This window comes from Myotis lucifugus, unplaced genomic scaffold, assembly GCF_000147115.1.
Source record: "Myotis lucifugus unplaced genomic scaffold, Myoluc2.0 scaffold_394, whole genome shotgun sequence".
NCBI classification, from domain to species: Eukaryota; Metazoa; Chordata; class Mammalia; order Chiroptera; family Vespertilionidae; genus Myotis; species Myotis lucifugus.
Genome location: NW_005871442.1, coordinates 97,925 through 111,651, shown reverse-complemented (window position 1 = coordinate 111,651; position 13,727 = coordinate 97,925). Strand labels below are relative to the sequence as shown.

General features: G+C 53.1%; 1 protein-coding gene across 1 annotated transcript in view; it reads right to left on the bottom strand.

Moving 5' to 3' along the window:
• Positions 1–1,424: 1,424 nt before the first annotated feature.
• WWC1 (WW and C2 domain containing 1) overlaps positions 1,425–13,727 on the bottom strand; it is a 66,240-nt gene continuing 53,937 nt past the window's right edge. The window contains exons 18-23 of the mRNA XM_023743485.1: positions 12,837–12,945; positions 11,156–11,366; positions 10,623–10,675; positions 6,425–6,658; positions 3,305–3,426; positions 1,425–2,173 (exon numbers count right to left, since the gene is read on the bottom strand). Of these exons, the coding sequence (XP_023599253.1) occupies positions 2,107–2,173; positions 3,305–3,426; positions 6,425–6,658; positions 10,623–10,675; positions 11,156–11,366; positions 12,837–12,945 (796 nt within the window). The 3' untranslated portion in view covers positions 1,425–2,106. The remainder of the gene's footprint in view (positions 2,174–3,304; positions 3,427–6,424; positions 6,659–10,622; positions 10,676–11,155; positions 11,367–12,836; positions 12,946–13,727) is intronic.

Sequence of the window (13,727 nt, the reverse complement as noted above, 5' to 3'; positions counted from 1 at the left end):
GGTTCAGGCTCTGGATCTTCGAATAAAAGGTTTTCCCTGAATCTCCCGAAAGTGTTAATGGGCTCTTTCCGGTCGCGTGGGAGATTTTGCAACACGGGCACACATTTTCAGGCAGGGAGATGTGTTCCACGAACCTTTGCCGTTCACAGAGGGCGTTGATAGTCTGCCCCTCAGCAGCTGCTGCCACGGGGGGTGAGGGGCTGACCATGGCTTGGAATGCTGGACACAGAGAAAGGTGTGGCCGAGGGAAGGAATCCCATTGCACGGCCTCGAGTTTTTACTGGGCACCCTCCATGGGCCACCAGGCAGACTACAGACGCACGAGGATGCAGTGAACTTCGAGTGTCTGTCAATTCAGACCCCAAGGGTACCCCCCCCCCTGCTTTCCCCGCTTGTTCCATCTGTTTCTCTCCGCAGGGCTGGACCCAGAAGTTGAACCATGGCTACGGGTAGCTTTGGGAAGAGAAAAATCTACTTAAAAAAAAAAAATTTATTGATTTTAGATAGAGAAAAACACTGACGAGAAACATCAACATCGATCGGCTGCCTCTTCCAGGCCCCCTAATGGGGATCGAGCCCACAACCTGAGCAAGTGCCCTGACCCGGGACTGAACCAGTGACCTCTTGGTGCATGGATTGACAACCCCTGAGCCATGCCAGCCGGGCAAGAAAATCTACTCTTTAATCTTCAGGTGGCTAATGCCAGGAAGGGTTCTGACTGGCCCAGCTGGGATCCCATATGGGGAATAATGGTGGATTTTATGCCACTGTAGGTACCTTCTCCGTAGGAGAAGCAGCAGGTAAAGAACGCAGTGGGAGGTGGGGGAAAGCCTCCGCAGCCAAGCGAAGGGCTCCACTCCCTCATCATACTTCCTGGACGGTTCTCCGTGGCCTGCAGAGGGCCATGCATGTTAGTGTCCCCTGAGTGACGTTCTAACAGGATGCTCCATCTCTGCCTGGGCTTCTCATGTTATACCAGCGGGTCCATCAAACTGCGGTGTGCTTTGGGCTGACAGTGAGGCACGGATAAAAGCAAGTGCTGGGCCCATTCCGGCAGGGCGAGGGTCCGGGGGGTGTGTTTGTAACAAGCTGGCCCAAGTGATTGTGCCCTGGCTGCCGGTGCCACACCCTGGGAGGAAGGCTGCACAGGATAATGTCAGGGAATGGGAGGAGGAAGAGGTTTTGCTGCTTGTTTGTTAAGGACGGACTTCCAATCGTCTGCAACAGTCATTTTCATTTAATGAGCAAATGAGTGGAGGGGTGAGCAAAAAACCAAACCAAGACAAAACAAAGAGAATATCACCTGGACTGGATGGGGGATGGGTGGGAAGGGAAGGACTGGGAGGGGGAGAGCCAAAAATCAGGGAAACACAGGTGAAGTGAGGGGTGGCGTGGGGGGCGGGGGGAGGAAGAGAGAGAGGAGATTCGTTCAGAAAGGCCACTTTATTGATGGAGATAAAATGAAAAGCCCTCCCTCACTCACGTCAGTGGCTTCACTGGGCATCTGAGACAGCGTGGGCAGGCCTGTGGCCAGCTCCACCTCAGGCGGCCGCGTAAAAACACGTCACAGCTCGTGAAGATTCACAGGCACACCCCAGAATCCGCCAAACGCTGGCTGTGCATTTTAAAATATTGTACAAAATATGTTAGGTAGGAAAGGACAGCTGTGCTGTGATGTCTGCGGGGCGTCCTTTTAGAGTGACCGTCCCCAAAACATGACTTACTTATTGCATGAAACCTCTAGAAGGCAGAGCTGTACAAAAAAAAAGAAAAAATCTAAACCATTTTATTTTAAGAAGAGCAGCAACTGGACACTGCTTTTAGTTCATTTAAATTTTCTTTCTCAAAAATACATTCCTAAATATACAAACTATACAATCTTGTCGTTTTAATGCTGTGGTTTTTTTTTTTTTTTTGTATTTTCTTCTTCTTCTTTTTTTTTTTAATAATAGAACCCAAACTAAAAAAAAAAATCTTCATCTTCAAACCAGAGGAGCGCTAGAGGACGTGGGACGCAGAACCTTCATATAACACCACATAAATAACGCGGCCACAGTCTCTGCTCACGGCAGGGTCCCTGGACCAGAGGAAATACTTTTCTGGAGCTCAGACGTCGTCCGCGGAGAGGGTGGGGATGTTCATCCGCGGCCGCGTGAAAAAGGCCATCTTCTCCCTGTAACAGAGGCCACGCCTTCAGGGCAGGAGCTTCGCCCTCGCCTTACGCACACCACGGGCAGGGCAACACTTGGCGGTGGGAGCCATGCAGTACATGGGAGGATGTGAAGCAGCATCCCTGCCCCCGCCCCCTAGATGTCTGTCACAGCTCCCCCACCCCTCCTTCCAGTGTCACAACCAAATATGCCCCCGAACTGCCCTGGCTGGTGACTCAATGGTTAGAGCACCAGCCCTCAAACTGAAGGGTCTTGGGTTTGATTCCTGGTCAAGGGCATGTTAGGGCACATGCAGGAGGCAACCAATTGATGTGTCTCTCTCACATTGATGTTTCTCTCTCTGTCTCCCTTTCTCTCCCCTCTCTCTTCCTCACCCCCCCTTTCTGGTTTCTCTGAAAAAACAATCGAAAAAACATCCTCTGGTGAGGATTAAAAAAAAAAAAAAGAACCCCGAATCGCCAAATGTCTCCAGGGGGGACCCAAATCATTCCTGCTTTAGGGGAGATTAGTAGGACCAGGGGCCTTTAGTTAAAATCAGGGGCCTGGGCTTAGAAGGCCCTTTGGGCCACTGCTAGTGCTTGTTTTAGATTCTCAACTGGTTAAAAAACTGAGATGTTGTAACATGGTCATACAAATTACAGTACATTCTAAATGTTTCCTTAGTCTTATCTGAGAGAACGTCACAAGTCTAAATGTAAGGCCCTCTATGGATGGGAGGCCAGGACAGATGGCACTGGGGTCCGGCACAGCAAGAAAGCGCATCCCCGAGGTCCCGGCAGACGGCAGGCAGAGCCAGGAGGCCCGAGGGGCACCCGCACCCCCGGCTTATTTATCACGCAGCCCATCCTCCGCAATCAGCAGTTACTGGTGATGGAAACGCTGAGAGGTGGCTCATTCATTAAACAAGAGGAACTAACAATTTAGCTCGAGTTGTTGGGGACTGAGAAAGACAGCCAGGGAAGGCAGTGCAGGCACACAGACCGCCCGGGATGGCTGGGCAGGGGCTGAACATCTGTGACAGCGAGAGAGAAAGGTCTGTGGGACAGGGAGCAGGGGACAGAGGCTGGGCCGGCGGGGTGGGCCAGGGAAAGGGAAGGGCGGGCGGGCAGCTGGCCGGGCGCCCACGTGCTTACCTGAAAGACTGCACTTCTGGGGGCTCCTTGCAGCTCTGGCCTCTGAGCCTGTGCACGTCCTTGGCGGCCGCCCTCATCATCTTGTCTGCCTGCAGCTCTCCTTTGTGCCCCGCGCGGTCCATCTGCAGGGCAAAGCGAGCAAAGCCGTGAGGCTGTGGGGAGTCCTTTGGGCCTCCGGAAATGGGCCGGCCACGGAGAACTTTCTAGTACAAAGGGGGATTTCGTTGTAGTCAAGAAGTCTGTGGGCCACACCCAGGCACCCTCCCCCTTCCTGTTCCACTGTTGGGACCCTCTTGATTCCGAAGGAGGAGGCAAAGTGGTCCCACCATCTGCGACAGTGGCCAGGTATCGGGCGGCAGGAACCTGAACGCCTGTGGGGACCCCGGAGACGGGCTGTCTGGGGAAACGTGTGCTCCTTCCTCTAATCCTCAGGGCCACCAGAAAGGTCGAGTGTATAATGACCTCTCTTTGACAGCCCAGGAAACGGAGTTTCAGACATGTTACACATTGCGGACCAGTAGTTTTATTGCTAGCTTTACCCAGTAGCCGGGTAAGTTTCTACTGAACGAGTACAAAAAACGTCTTACATCAACGTTAAAGGCACGCTTTAAAATTAAATACCCATTGCATTTTGAAGGTATTTATTACATGTCCTTACAAGCTAATATCTTTTTAAAGTATGATATTTTGTAAAAACACTGTGTAATACGAAGCGAAAATTCTTGTGATCAGTCCACAATGTGTTAAGAAATTTCTTTAACGTCAAACAAGTAAGACGTTACTTGGGCACAAACCCAATTCCAAGTCATGCCGTGTGCTCAAGGCCCTACCTCTTTTTTTTTTTTTTTTTTTAATGCTCAATCGAGGATATTTTTCCATTGATTTCTAGAGAGAGTAGAAGGGAGAGGGAGAGAGACAGAGAGGGAAACATCGATGTAAGAGAGACACATTCATTGGTTGCCTCCCACACAAGCTCAGACCCGGGCCAGGGAAGGAGGCTGCAGCCAAGGTATGTGACCTTGACCAGAATCGAACCCAGGACACGTCAGTGCGTGGCTCAACGCTCTATCCACTGAGTCAAACTGGCTAGGGCATATGCCCTTCCTCTTGATGCAAACCTATGTAAGTGCCTCTGAACAAGTCACCGAGAGCCCTAAAATATCCATGTCTTTCCAACACTGCACACAGCCAGAACTCTGGTCAGTGAAGACACTGTTTAAATGGCTCCTTAGCAGATCACTGTCAGTCCCAGACAGTCATGCATGTACTATAATTTACTAGAATTGAAAGGTCAGGTTTTGTCAAGGCGAGGTATTTTCTTACCTCTTCCTATGCCTTGGCTACTGGGAAGCTCAAAGGTAAATGTGACAGACAACCACAATTAGGTTAAAAATATATGTATTCCCTTCTCATCCTTAGAACTCTAATTCTCCATTTTCCCTGAATGCTCTTATTAAATCCCTGATATAAGTACACAGGGCATAAGTAATAAATTAGAAAGAAACATTTGGGGACTTTCTCAATCGCTTGAAGCTCCGACGCTAGTCCTGACCCAGGAAGTCCAGCACCACGTTCCTGCTCTAAGGCATCACCAGCTGCATCAAGAGCTGGGGCTTCAGCCGGTGGCCCTCCCAACAATCCAGGCAGGCGCCCTCTTCATGGTGCTCGCTGCATTGCCTGGCTGCTCGCGGACAGAACTGGCAAAGGTCTGGCATCCTTGCCCTGTGTGGCAATCCGAGGGTGGCAGGTGTTATGAAACTGAGTCAAAGGAGTCTACTAGCCCAGTGTTGCTTCCTTTTTCATGGTAGTTTGGGACCTGTAAGCTCAAAGCCTGCTAGTGCCCATCCAGTTGTTTTAAACACAGCTCGAACAAGCAGTTTTAAACCATTTAGAAGCGGCCTGCTTTGCATACCCTGTGAAGCGAAGCTCCACCCATCGTCTGCTGGCCGAAGATACACCAGTGATGGCGAACCTTTTGAGCTCGGCGTGTCAGCATTTTGAAAAACCCTAACTTAACTCTGGTGCCGTGTTACATATAGAATTTTTTTGATATTTGCAACCATAGTAAAACAAAGATTTATACTTTTGATATTTATTTTATATATTTAAATGCCATTTAACAAAAAAAATCAACCAAAAAAATGAGTTCACGTGTCACCTCTGACATGCGTGTCATAGGTTCGCCATCACTGAGATACACATGGGGCCATCAAGGACCCCAAACTGCTGCTCTCTGACCCAGAGACTCCTCGTGGTGCTGCTGAGTGACGTCATCACGATGCCCCCTCTCCAACCCCCTCTCCTTAGGAGCTCCCTTGCCCTCCTGCCCTCCAGGTATGGCCCCACCTCTGGGAGGTCCCGTGCTGTGAGGGACTTCTCCGGCATGCTAACTTGTTTGTGAAAGCAGCGCTACCCTGATAAAACTCATGGCGCGCTACTGTCATTCCCTCAAACTCACTGCAGGAGGACGGAGGATGGAGAAGCGAGCAGGCTGTGTTCCCTGCTTCTTAGTCCTGAGCCCTGCATGGCCCACCCCTCTCTGCTTGGGCGATACCTGCTGGGTGGGACTGCGTGGGCAGGCACCAGGGCGGGTCACTGTCCTAGAAGAACTGCTAGTGTGCTCCAGCCAGATGAGGTGCCAATGTTTGATGAAGCGTCGCACAAAGAAATACATGTGAATGGATAATAAGGGCTTGTGCACATCAACACAGAAATGCAGTAAAAAGGGCCTGGCTGTGAGGTCAAGAGTTGGCTACGTCCCTAGCTGGTTTGGCTCAATGGATAGAGCATCAACCTGTGGACTGAGGGTCCTGGGTTCGATTCCGGTCAAGGGCACATGCCTGGATTGCAGGCTTGATCCCCAGTAGGGGGCATGCAGGAGACGGCCGATCAATGATTCTCTCTCATCGTTGATGTTTCTACCTCTCTCTTTCCCTCTCCCTTCCTCTTGGAAATTAAAAAAAAAAAAAAAAGAGTTGGTAACGTTTACTGGGCAAAGGGAACCAGGGGCGGGAACTCTCTCAGTGGGTCTCAGGGTTGGACGACCCATTCAGAGCTCCGGTCTGTGGTGTCCCCCTGCTCCTGCCGCAGCGGACGGACCGCAAGGCGGGCAGCACTCACCTGCTTCTCCAGCATCCTCAGCAGCAGGCGGAAGCGCTCGTCCTCGCGCAACCCCGGGGGCAGCTCCTTCTCCCCGTGGCTCCGGGCTTGTTCGAGCTGCTCCTTGAGCTCCCTCAGCACCGAGATCTCCTGCGTCAGCTGGCTGTGCCAGGTCCGGGTGGCCTGCAGGTCTAACTCCAGGTCCAGCGAGGTGCGCATCAGGCGCTCGTGGCGCAGGGATTTGAAAGATGAAGGCTGTGGGGTGGGAATGGCTTTGACTACTTGGTCATCCTTCAAAACTGCCCTCAGCCCGATTTCTCCCACTCTACAGCCCATGTTTAGTGAGCATGGTTATGTCCTGTGGGGAAGCACGGGACTTGGTTGGAAAGTCTGTCAGGAGGATTCTCCGAAAGGTCGGGGGTCTCTGAGGGGACCTTGCCGAAGGCAGCAGCCCCTTCCTTGACTTGTCCAAACAAGTCCGAGCCCCGGGGTGTTTTACTGAAATTTCTATGTTTAGTCTGCAAACCCGACCTTGTGGAAGCATGTGCTCTCTCAAGGATACTCACCCTGCTGATTGTATCTAAGATCAATTTTAGTTCAAGCTGTTGTGACAATAAGAAGCTAACGAGGCAGACAATCAGGGCTGTTTCAGTTGCTAAAGCGCAACAGTCCCTTAGCCTTCTCTTTCCCATAAATGTGTGTCAGAGTCGTCTGTTCCTCCTCTGCTCAGGGTCTGCTGGTCAGCCCCGGCAACGTCCCAGGCTCGGTCCTGGGCACTTGACTCCATGACCCTAGTTCGTTTGCGCAAACCCTACGAGGTCCCTCCGATGGTTACCCCTGCACAGACGAGCTTCCAGAGGCTGTCACACATTGTGAGTAGCAGAGCGGAGATTCCACCCCGGGCAGTGGGCTCCAGACCCCATCCCTCACTCCCACACGGTGCCTGGCTCCCTGCTCTCCATGTCCTCCACATTCCCAGTCTCAGTCAGAGCCTGCTTTTCTGTCTCCTGCCCTCAAGTTGTTTCCTGAGTGCAAGTCTGTCCCCCTTCTTGACTTGGTGTTCCCGCAATAGACATCTATTGTTTCTGCGTGTGCAGCATCTACGCCCCCAGTCTCACAGGTAACCCATCATCTTCCCTTGGGGACCCACGCCTCCTCCATGCCCAACCCACGTGGTTCCTGTGGGGCTTCAGGGATAGAAACGTGACCTGAACCTGGCAAAGCAGAACCACAGTGATTGCTTCTGGGGTGAGTATGTTCTCTCAGCCCAGACAATAAAACTCAATTCTGGGACCTTTGCGAGTGACTTGGGAAAAAGGCAATGTCTTTACACAGAGATTCTCAAGCCGGCAAGTATAAACCTAGAACTGATCACAGTCATCTTCACCGTCACATGGAGTGACCCTGATTAAGAATTCAGCTAAAAAAAGAGGAAGAAGAAAAAAAAGAGTCATAATAAGCTATGTGGAGGGAGCAATGCCGTGAGGGGGGGACTGAGGTTTGATGACATTCTTTCAACTCCTGCATCAATCCATGCCTGAGACTAGTCCAACATCCTGGAGTTTCCATGAAATGAGCCAATAAATTGCCCTTTTCATTTTCAAGCTACATTTGAGTTCTTCAGTTATCTGTATGCATAAGATCCTGAGTAATCCTATATAATAAAAGACTAATATGCAAATCGACCGAACGACAGAAGAACTGGTTGCTATGATGCGCACTGACCACCAGGGACAGACACTCAATGCAAGAGCTGCCCCCTGGTGGTTAGTGTGCTCCCACAGGGGGAGCGCCGCTCAGTCAGAAGCCGGGCTCACGGCTGGCAAGTGCAGCAGTGGTGGCAGGAGACTCTCCTGCCTCTGTGGCAGCGCTAAGGATGTCCGACTGATGGCTTAGGCCCGCTCCCTGCAGGGAACGGGCCTAAGCCATCAGTCAGACATCCCCCAAGGGCTCCTGGACTGTGAGAGGGTGCAGGCCGGGCTGAGGAATCCCCCAGAGTGCACGAATTTTCATGCACCGGGCCTCTAGTACTAGTATAATCATTAACTCTCCTCTCAAAACCCAGTAATGATTTAAAAAGAATGACTAAGTGACTGTGGGAGACTGAATTCTAAGCTGGCCCCCAAGATCCCCACCCCCTCACAGACACGCCCAATATAATACCTGCCCCTTCAGTGTGGGTGGGACCTGTGAAGATAATGGATATCACTCCTGTGATTAGGTAACTAATCAGTTGACTTGAATCATGCTGGGTGGGCCTGACCTAACTAGGTGAGCTCCTCAGTGATGAACTGCCCTTCCTGGAGATCGGCTAGCCGTAAAGAAGCAATACATGTATGGAGAGGGCCACATGGCAAGGACTGAACATCACCTCTGTGCGTTGTGAATAGCTCCAGACCTGCAGCTAGCGAGGAAATGCAAGGTTATGCATCCTGCCAGCACCCCGAGGCGGGGATGTGACTCTCACCCTAGTCAAAATTCCAGATGAGCCAGCACCCAGATTTCAGCCTGGGGAGACCCTGAGCAGAGGGTCCAGCTGGCCTGTGCTGAACTCCTGCCCTCTGGGAACTGTGAGAGAGCGCGTTGTTTTCAGCTCTTAATTTGTGGTAATTTGTTATGCAGCAACAGGAAACAAATACAATGGCCAATAAAAGGATTTGCGAGATGGTACGGAAATGGCTACGATGAGCCCTACCCTCACTTCCACTTGCACAAGCACACTTTCAGGAACACCAAACAGCTCAGGGTAGAAGTTATCCAGGGGGACCACGGTCCAGTCGGTGCTCATAAATGAGCAGGGCCAGGAAATCCACTGCGGAAATCTGTGGCCCAAGTTCCCCAAGCAAGACATGAAGATTCTTCTGCTTGGCTCTGACTGATGTCCAGGCTCAGAACCTTCCGGAAGCAGGCAGAGGCACAGCTCAGGTAGCGAGTGGGAGGATGGCAGCAACCCAGGCTCGGGCCCAGCCTCTGGACTCTCCTGTCCCTTGGGCATAGTTAGAGGACCCGAGGGAAATGGGGCTCAGACCACCGTCAAGGGCTCCCTTAGCAAGCCAGGCCCTTGGCTGAGCGGAAGAGGAGGTCAAGAAGGGGGAACTCTGTGGGGCCCGCCTTGGAAGGGAGTTTGGGGGCACACAATGGCATTTTTCCGTCCAGAACGCTGAGGAGCCTGTTGAAAACGCTGTTTCCTGGTGCCGAATTATACTGTCTAGGTGTGTGGCCTTGGAATCTGCATCATCGACAAGCTCCCCAGTAGACCTTGCGGAACCCGCCAGAAGACGGGCGGGGGTGGGGGGCTGAGCAGGCAGCTGGCCGTCCCTGTCACCCGAGGGAGGCCATGCCCAGCTTCTCCCTCAGCCAGCACTCTCTCCCCTTCCTGTGCACCCTCCTCTGCCCGGCCTTCTCCTGCTCACTCTCACTCTTTCTGGAGATTCATGGGAGGGGAGGGGATTGACGGAGGACCAGCTCCTGACTCTGGCCTCAGTGGATCTGCAGGGGACGCAGAGGAGCCTTCCCTGCATGTGCTTTCACTCTGCTCTCTCTCCTGCTCCCCCTACTTCTCTTTCTGATACGCTGGCAGCCACGTTTCTCTTAGTTCTGCAAACTCAGCGGAACTGCTGCAAAGTCTGAGCTACAAGCATCTCCTGCAGCCCTGGCGGGTGAAAGTCCGGAACAGGAGTCAGTCCTGGGCCTAACGCCACCTGACCCCGGTCCCTCAGCCACGCCTCCATAAGGAAAGGCGAGATTTCTCTACAGCGACTGTTGTGGCCTCTGCCCTGCGTGCTTCCAGCTGGACCGAGAGAAGCCCGCTCACACCCCTGCCTCCGGTCGGTGCTGGGGATGCCCGGCTTCTCTGCCAGCTGGGAGGGCTGTCAGAACCCTGACCCGCTCAGCCAGCTGGACGCACGGACACACTGAGCGGTCTCCCGTGAGGGAGGCTCCATCGGTGACCCTGGTATCTTCGGCGATTTCCAGACAGGAAGGCCCCTTCTACCTAACCTATTCCTCAGGATAATCATGTGATGTTTCCCCCTATGGCACGTTCCCCAGGGCCTACTCAGGCCTTACGGTTCGTAAACTTCCATTTGCAAAAACCACCACCATTACAAGAGTGACTTGTTCACACCACAGGACGAGGAGCAACGGTCAGACACCCGGGCATGTGCTTGGGGAAGCGAGGGTGGAGGGGCTCACAGGGGCTCCGAGGAGCCTGCCTTACCCGCTTCATGCGGACGCTGCGCCGCTCCAGAGAGTTTCGAACAACCGATTCAGCTGCAAGAAAGAGCCATGGAAGTCAGTGAAGGTCCGAGAGCATTCGGAAGGCACGCGGGGCCAGGAGGGTGCTGGCGGGTTCAGGAGGGTGGTGGCGGGGCCAGGCGGGTGGTGGCGACCCCTGCCCAGCCCGGCCCTTTCTCTCCGGTGCAAACACTCAGAGTTCTGTTCCCTGGGCCTGCAGGAGGCAGCTTCATTCGGTCTCTCTTTCCTTTCCAGGTGAACGTTCATTGAGCATGTACTCAGCACAATGCATGCTGCAACCTGCTATACTTGCCATAGCTCATTTAATCCTTCCAACAACCCCGTGGGATTGACAGTGGTTCCATTTGAGCCATAAAGATGGGCTCTGTCGGTGACAGGGAAGATTCACACTGCATGGGGTCAACGCTCCTATACTGCTGCCAACTCGCCAGGGATACTGACACGGTGAGAGTAGCAGGATTTGTACCCAGAACCGTGAGGTGAAGGCTACCCCACAGGAAGCCGGCGCTGTGGGAGGGGCAAGGGCCACATGTTTGCTTACCCGGCACACGTATTGGCTCTGGGGTCCAGGGGAGAAGGTCTTGGAGCGGATGATGGTGCTTCCTCGAAGAAATGGCGCTGGGGAGGGCGTGCCCACCCGCCGGTCCTTGGGCCGCACCACAGTGGGCGACGGGGAAGGGGTCTCTGTGTTGGTCTCTTTGTCCACCTGAGGAAGACGTCACAGCTCTGAGACCACGGAGTTTTAGCCACCGGCCCCGAGACACTCCCCACGCCTGTCACTTCACCTCTGTCCCACGGACACAGCTGGGAGCTTCTTGGGCGCCCACCCTGCCCAGCCAGGACAGCACCCCAGGCCTGAGGCCGGCCCCTATTCCTCCAGGACACCTGTGGCTGGGGCTGGTGGGAGCCTATTCAGCCCCCAAACAAGCTCCTGTGACAGCAGAGGTACCTGAAGCTCCATGGCCTGAAAGTCACCCCTCCAAAGCCACACACATTTTGTCAAAGCCACACCAAGGCCTCCGCTGCCCCAGCCAAGAGCTGCTGATGTTTTATTGGAATTATGGAGGCAACCAGCAAATCTCCTTACTTAAACCAGGGGGCCAGGTTTTCTTTTCTTTTTAAAATATGTTTTTATTGATTTTTAGAGAGAGAAATAGAAATATTGATGAAAGAGAAACTTCATTGATCGGCTGCCTCATGCACGCCCCTACTAAGGATGGAGCCTGCAACCCAGGCATGTGCCCTGACTGGGAATCCAACTGGTGACCTCTTGATTCCTGGGTTGATGCTCAACCACTGAGCCTCACTGGCCAGGCTAGGGGACCAGGCTTTCTATCGTCCTTTCACGGTAGTCACCAGTAAAAGGTAAGCAAACAAAAACCACGGAAAGGCAGGGCCTCCGTTAGCCTTAACAGCACCTTTGTGTAATTTTGAAAAAGGAGCCCCCTTTGCCTGGAGAAACTTCAAAATGCTTTCCCCTTGGTGTGGGTTAGAAGGCAGCCCGGGATGCTTCTGGGCACCTCTGTGCCATGCACCACCTTCAGCTCCACCCCCGGGTGCCCTGCCAGCACAACGGGAGCTCTATGTCCAGGAGCCCTGCAGGTGGAAGAACAGAGACCTCTGGAGAGCGAGTGCTGTTGTCACACGTAACCCGAGAGCAGCAGGGAAGCAGGAGGCAAGGGACTGACCCTCGGACCCTCTTCTCCTCCTGCACTTGGACCCAAATGGAGAAACACATTCCTTCAAAACCCTAGAACCTGCCCTCGAGGGGAGTATTACTGTGTCCAGTTCAGAGACAATGAAATGGCTCAGAGGGATGAGGTCATCCGCCCAGGATTCCGCAGCTGGGGGGTAGCAGAGCCCGCATCTGAACCCAGACCCATCTGACTGCAAAGCTTGGGGTCTGTCCAGAGAAAGGCGGGGGGAGGGGGGGAAGGCAGACGACAGGAGGGAAGAGGGGGCGCGTCAGCCTCTCTGGGTTCACTGTTAAGGAAACAAGCCAGATTACAGGCAGGGACACTGCCGTAAGCCCTCTGCTGGTCACTCCATGGGGGGGGGGGGGTCCCTGATGCTGGAGGACAACATGCAACCTTGAACCTTTTGTGATTGCCTGGGCTCAAGGACTGAGGGCTAGTTCCCCCAAGTGAGCCCTTCTCATCGCCCCAGCCCTCCCTACCTTTACCGCCGGGCACTCTTCCGGATCTGGTGAGGATTTCTCGGCAAAAACCTCCTCCTCTCCCTCCTCCGCTGCGGTCTCGTTGTCACTGGTCTCCTCCTCGAACCTCCTGTGATGACAAAGAACTTTGGTTACTCCCCCAGAGACCACTCTGACCTGCTCACCGGCCTTTAAACCCTTTCAGGGGAGAGAACACATTTTTGGGTGGAAGGGAGGAAATCGATTTTAGTGCATAGTGAGATGAGTCTGGGCCAATGTAATTCCCTGTATCATCACTACCAGCATCTAGACCACTCCATTACCCCAAAAGGCTCCCTTATCCCCTTTCTCAGTTAACTTCCCCCCAAGCCCAGCCCAGCACTGATCAGCTTCCTGTCACTACTGATGAAATCTCATTTTTCTAGCATTTCATATAAATGGAAGCAGACAGTATGTGCTCTTGTCTCTGGTCTCATCCAGTGACTGTATCAGCTCACTCTTCTTTATGGCCGAGGAACAGTCCATGGTATGGATACGCCACCATTTGTTTAGCTACTGGAAGTGAAGAACATCTGGATCGTTTCCATTTCTTAGCAATTGTAAATAAAGCTTCTACAGACAATCACGTGGATATAAGTTTCCTTTCCGTTTCTCTCGGATATTGTTAGTTTGCCAGAGCTGCCCTAACAATACCACCCACTGGGGTGGCTTAAAATAACAGAAATTTGCCCTAGCCATTTGGCTCAGTGGATAGAGCGTCGGCCTGCGGACTAGAGGGTCCCAGGTTCGATCCTGGCCAAGGGCACATGCCCGGGTTGCAGGCTTGATCCCCCCAGCAGGGGGCATGCAGGAGGCAGCCAATCAATGATTCTCTCTCATCATTGAGGTTTCTATCTATCTGTCGTCCCTCCT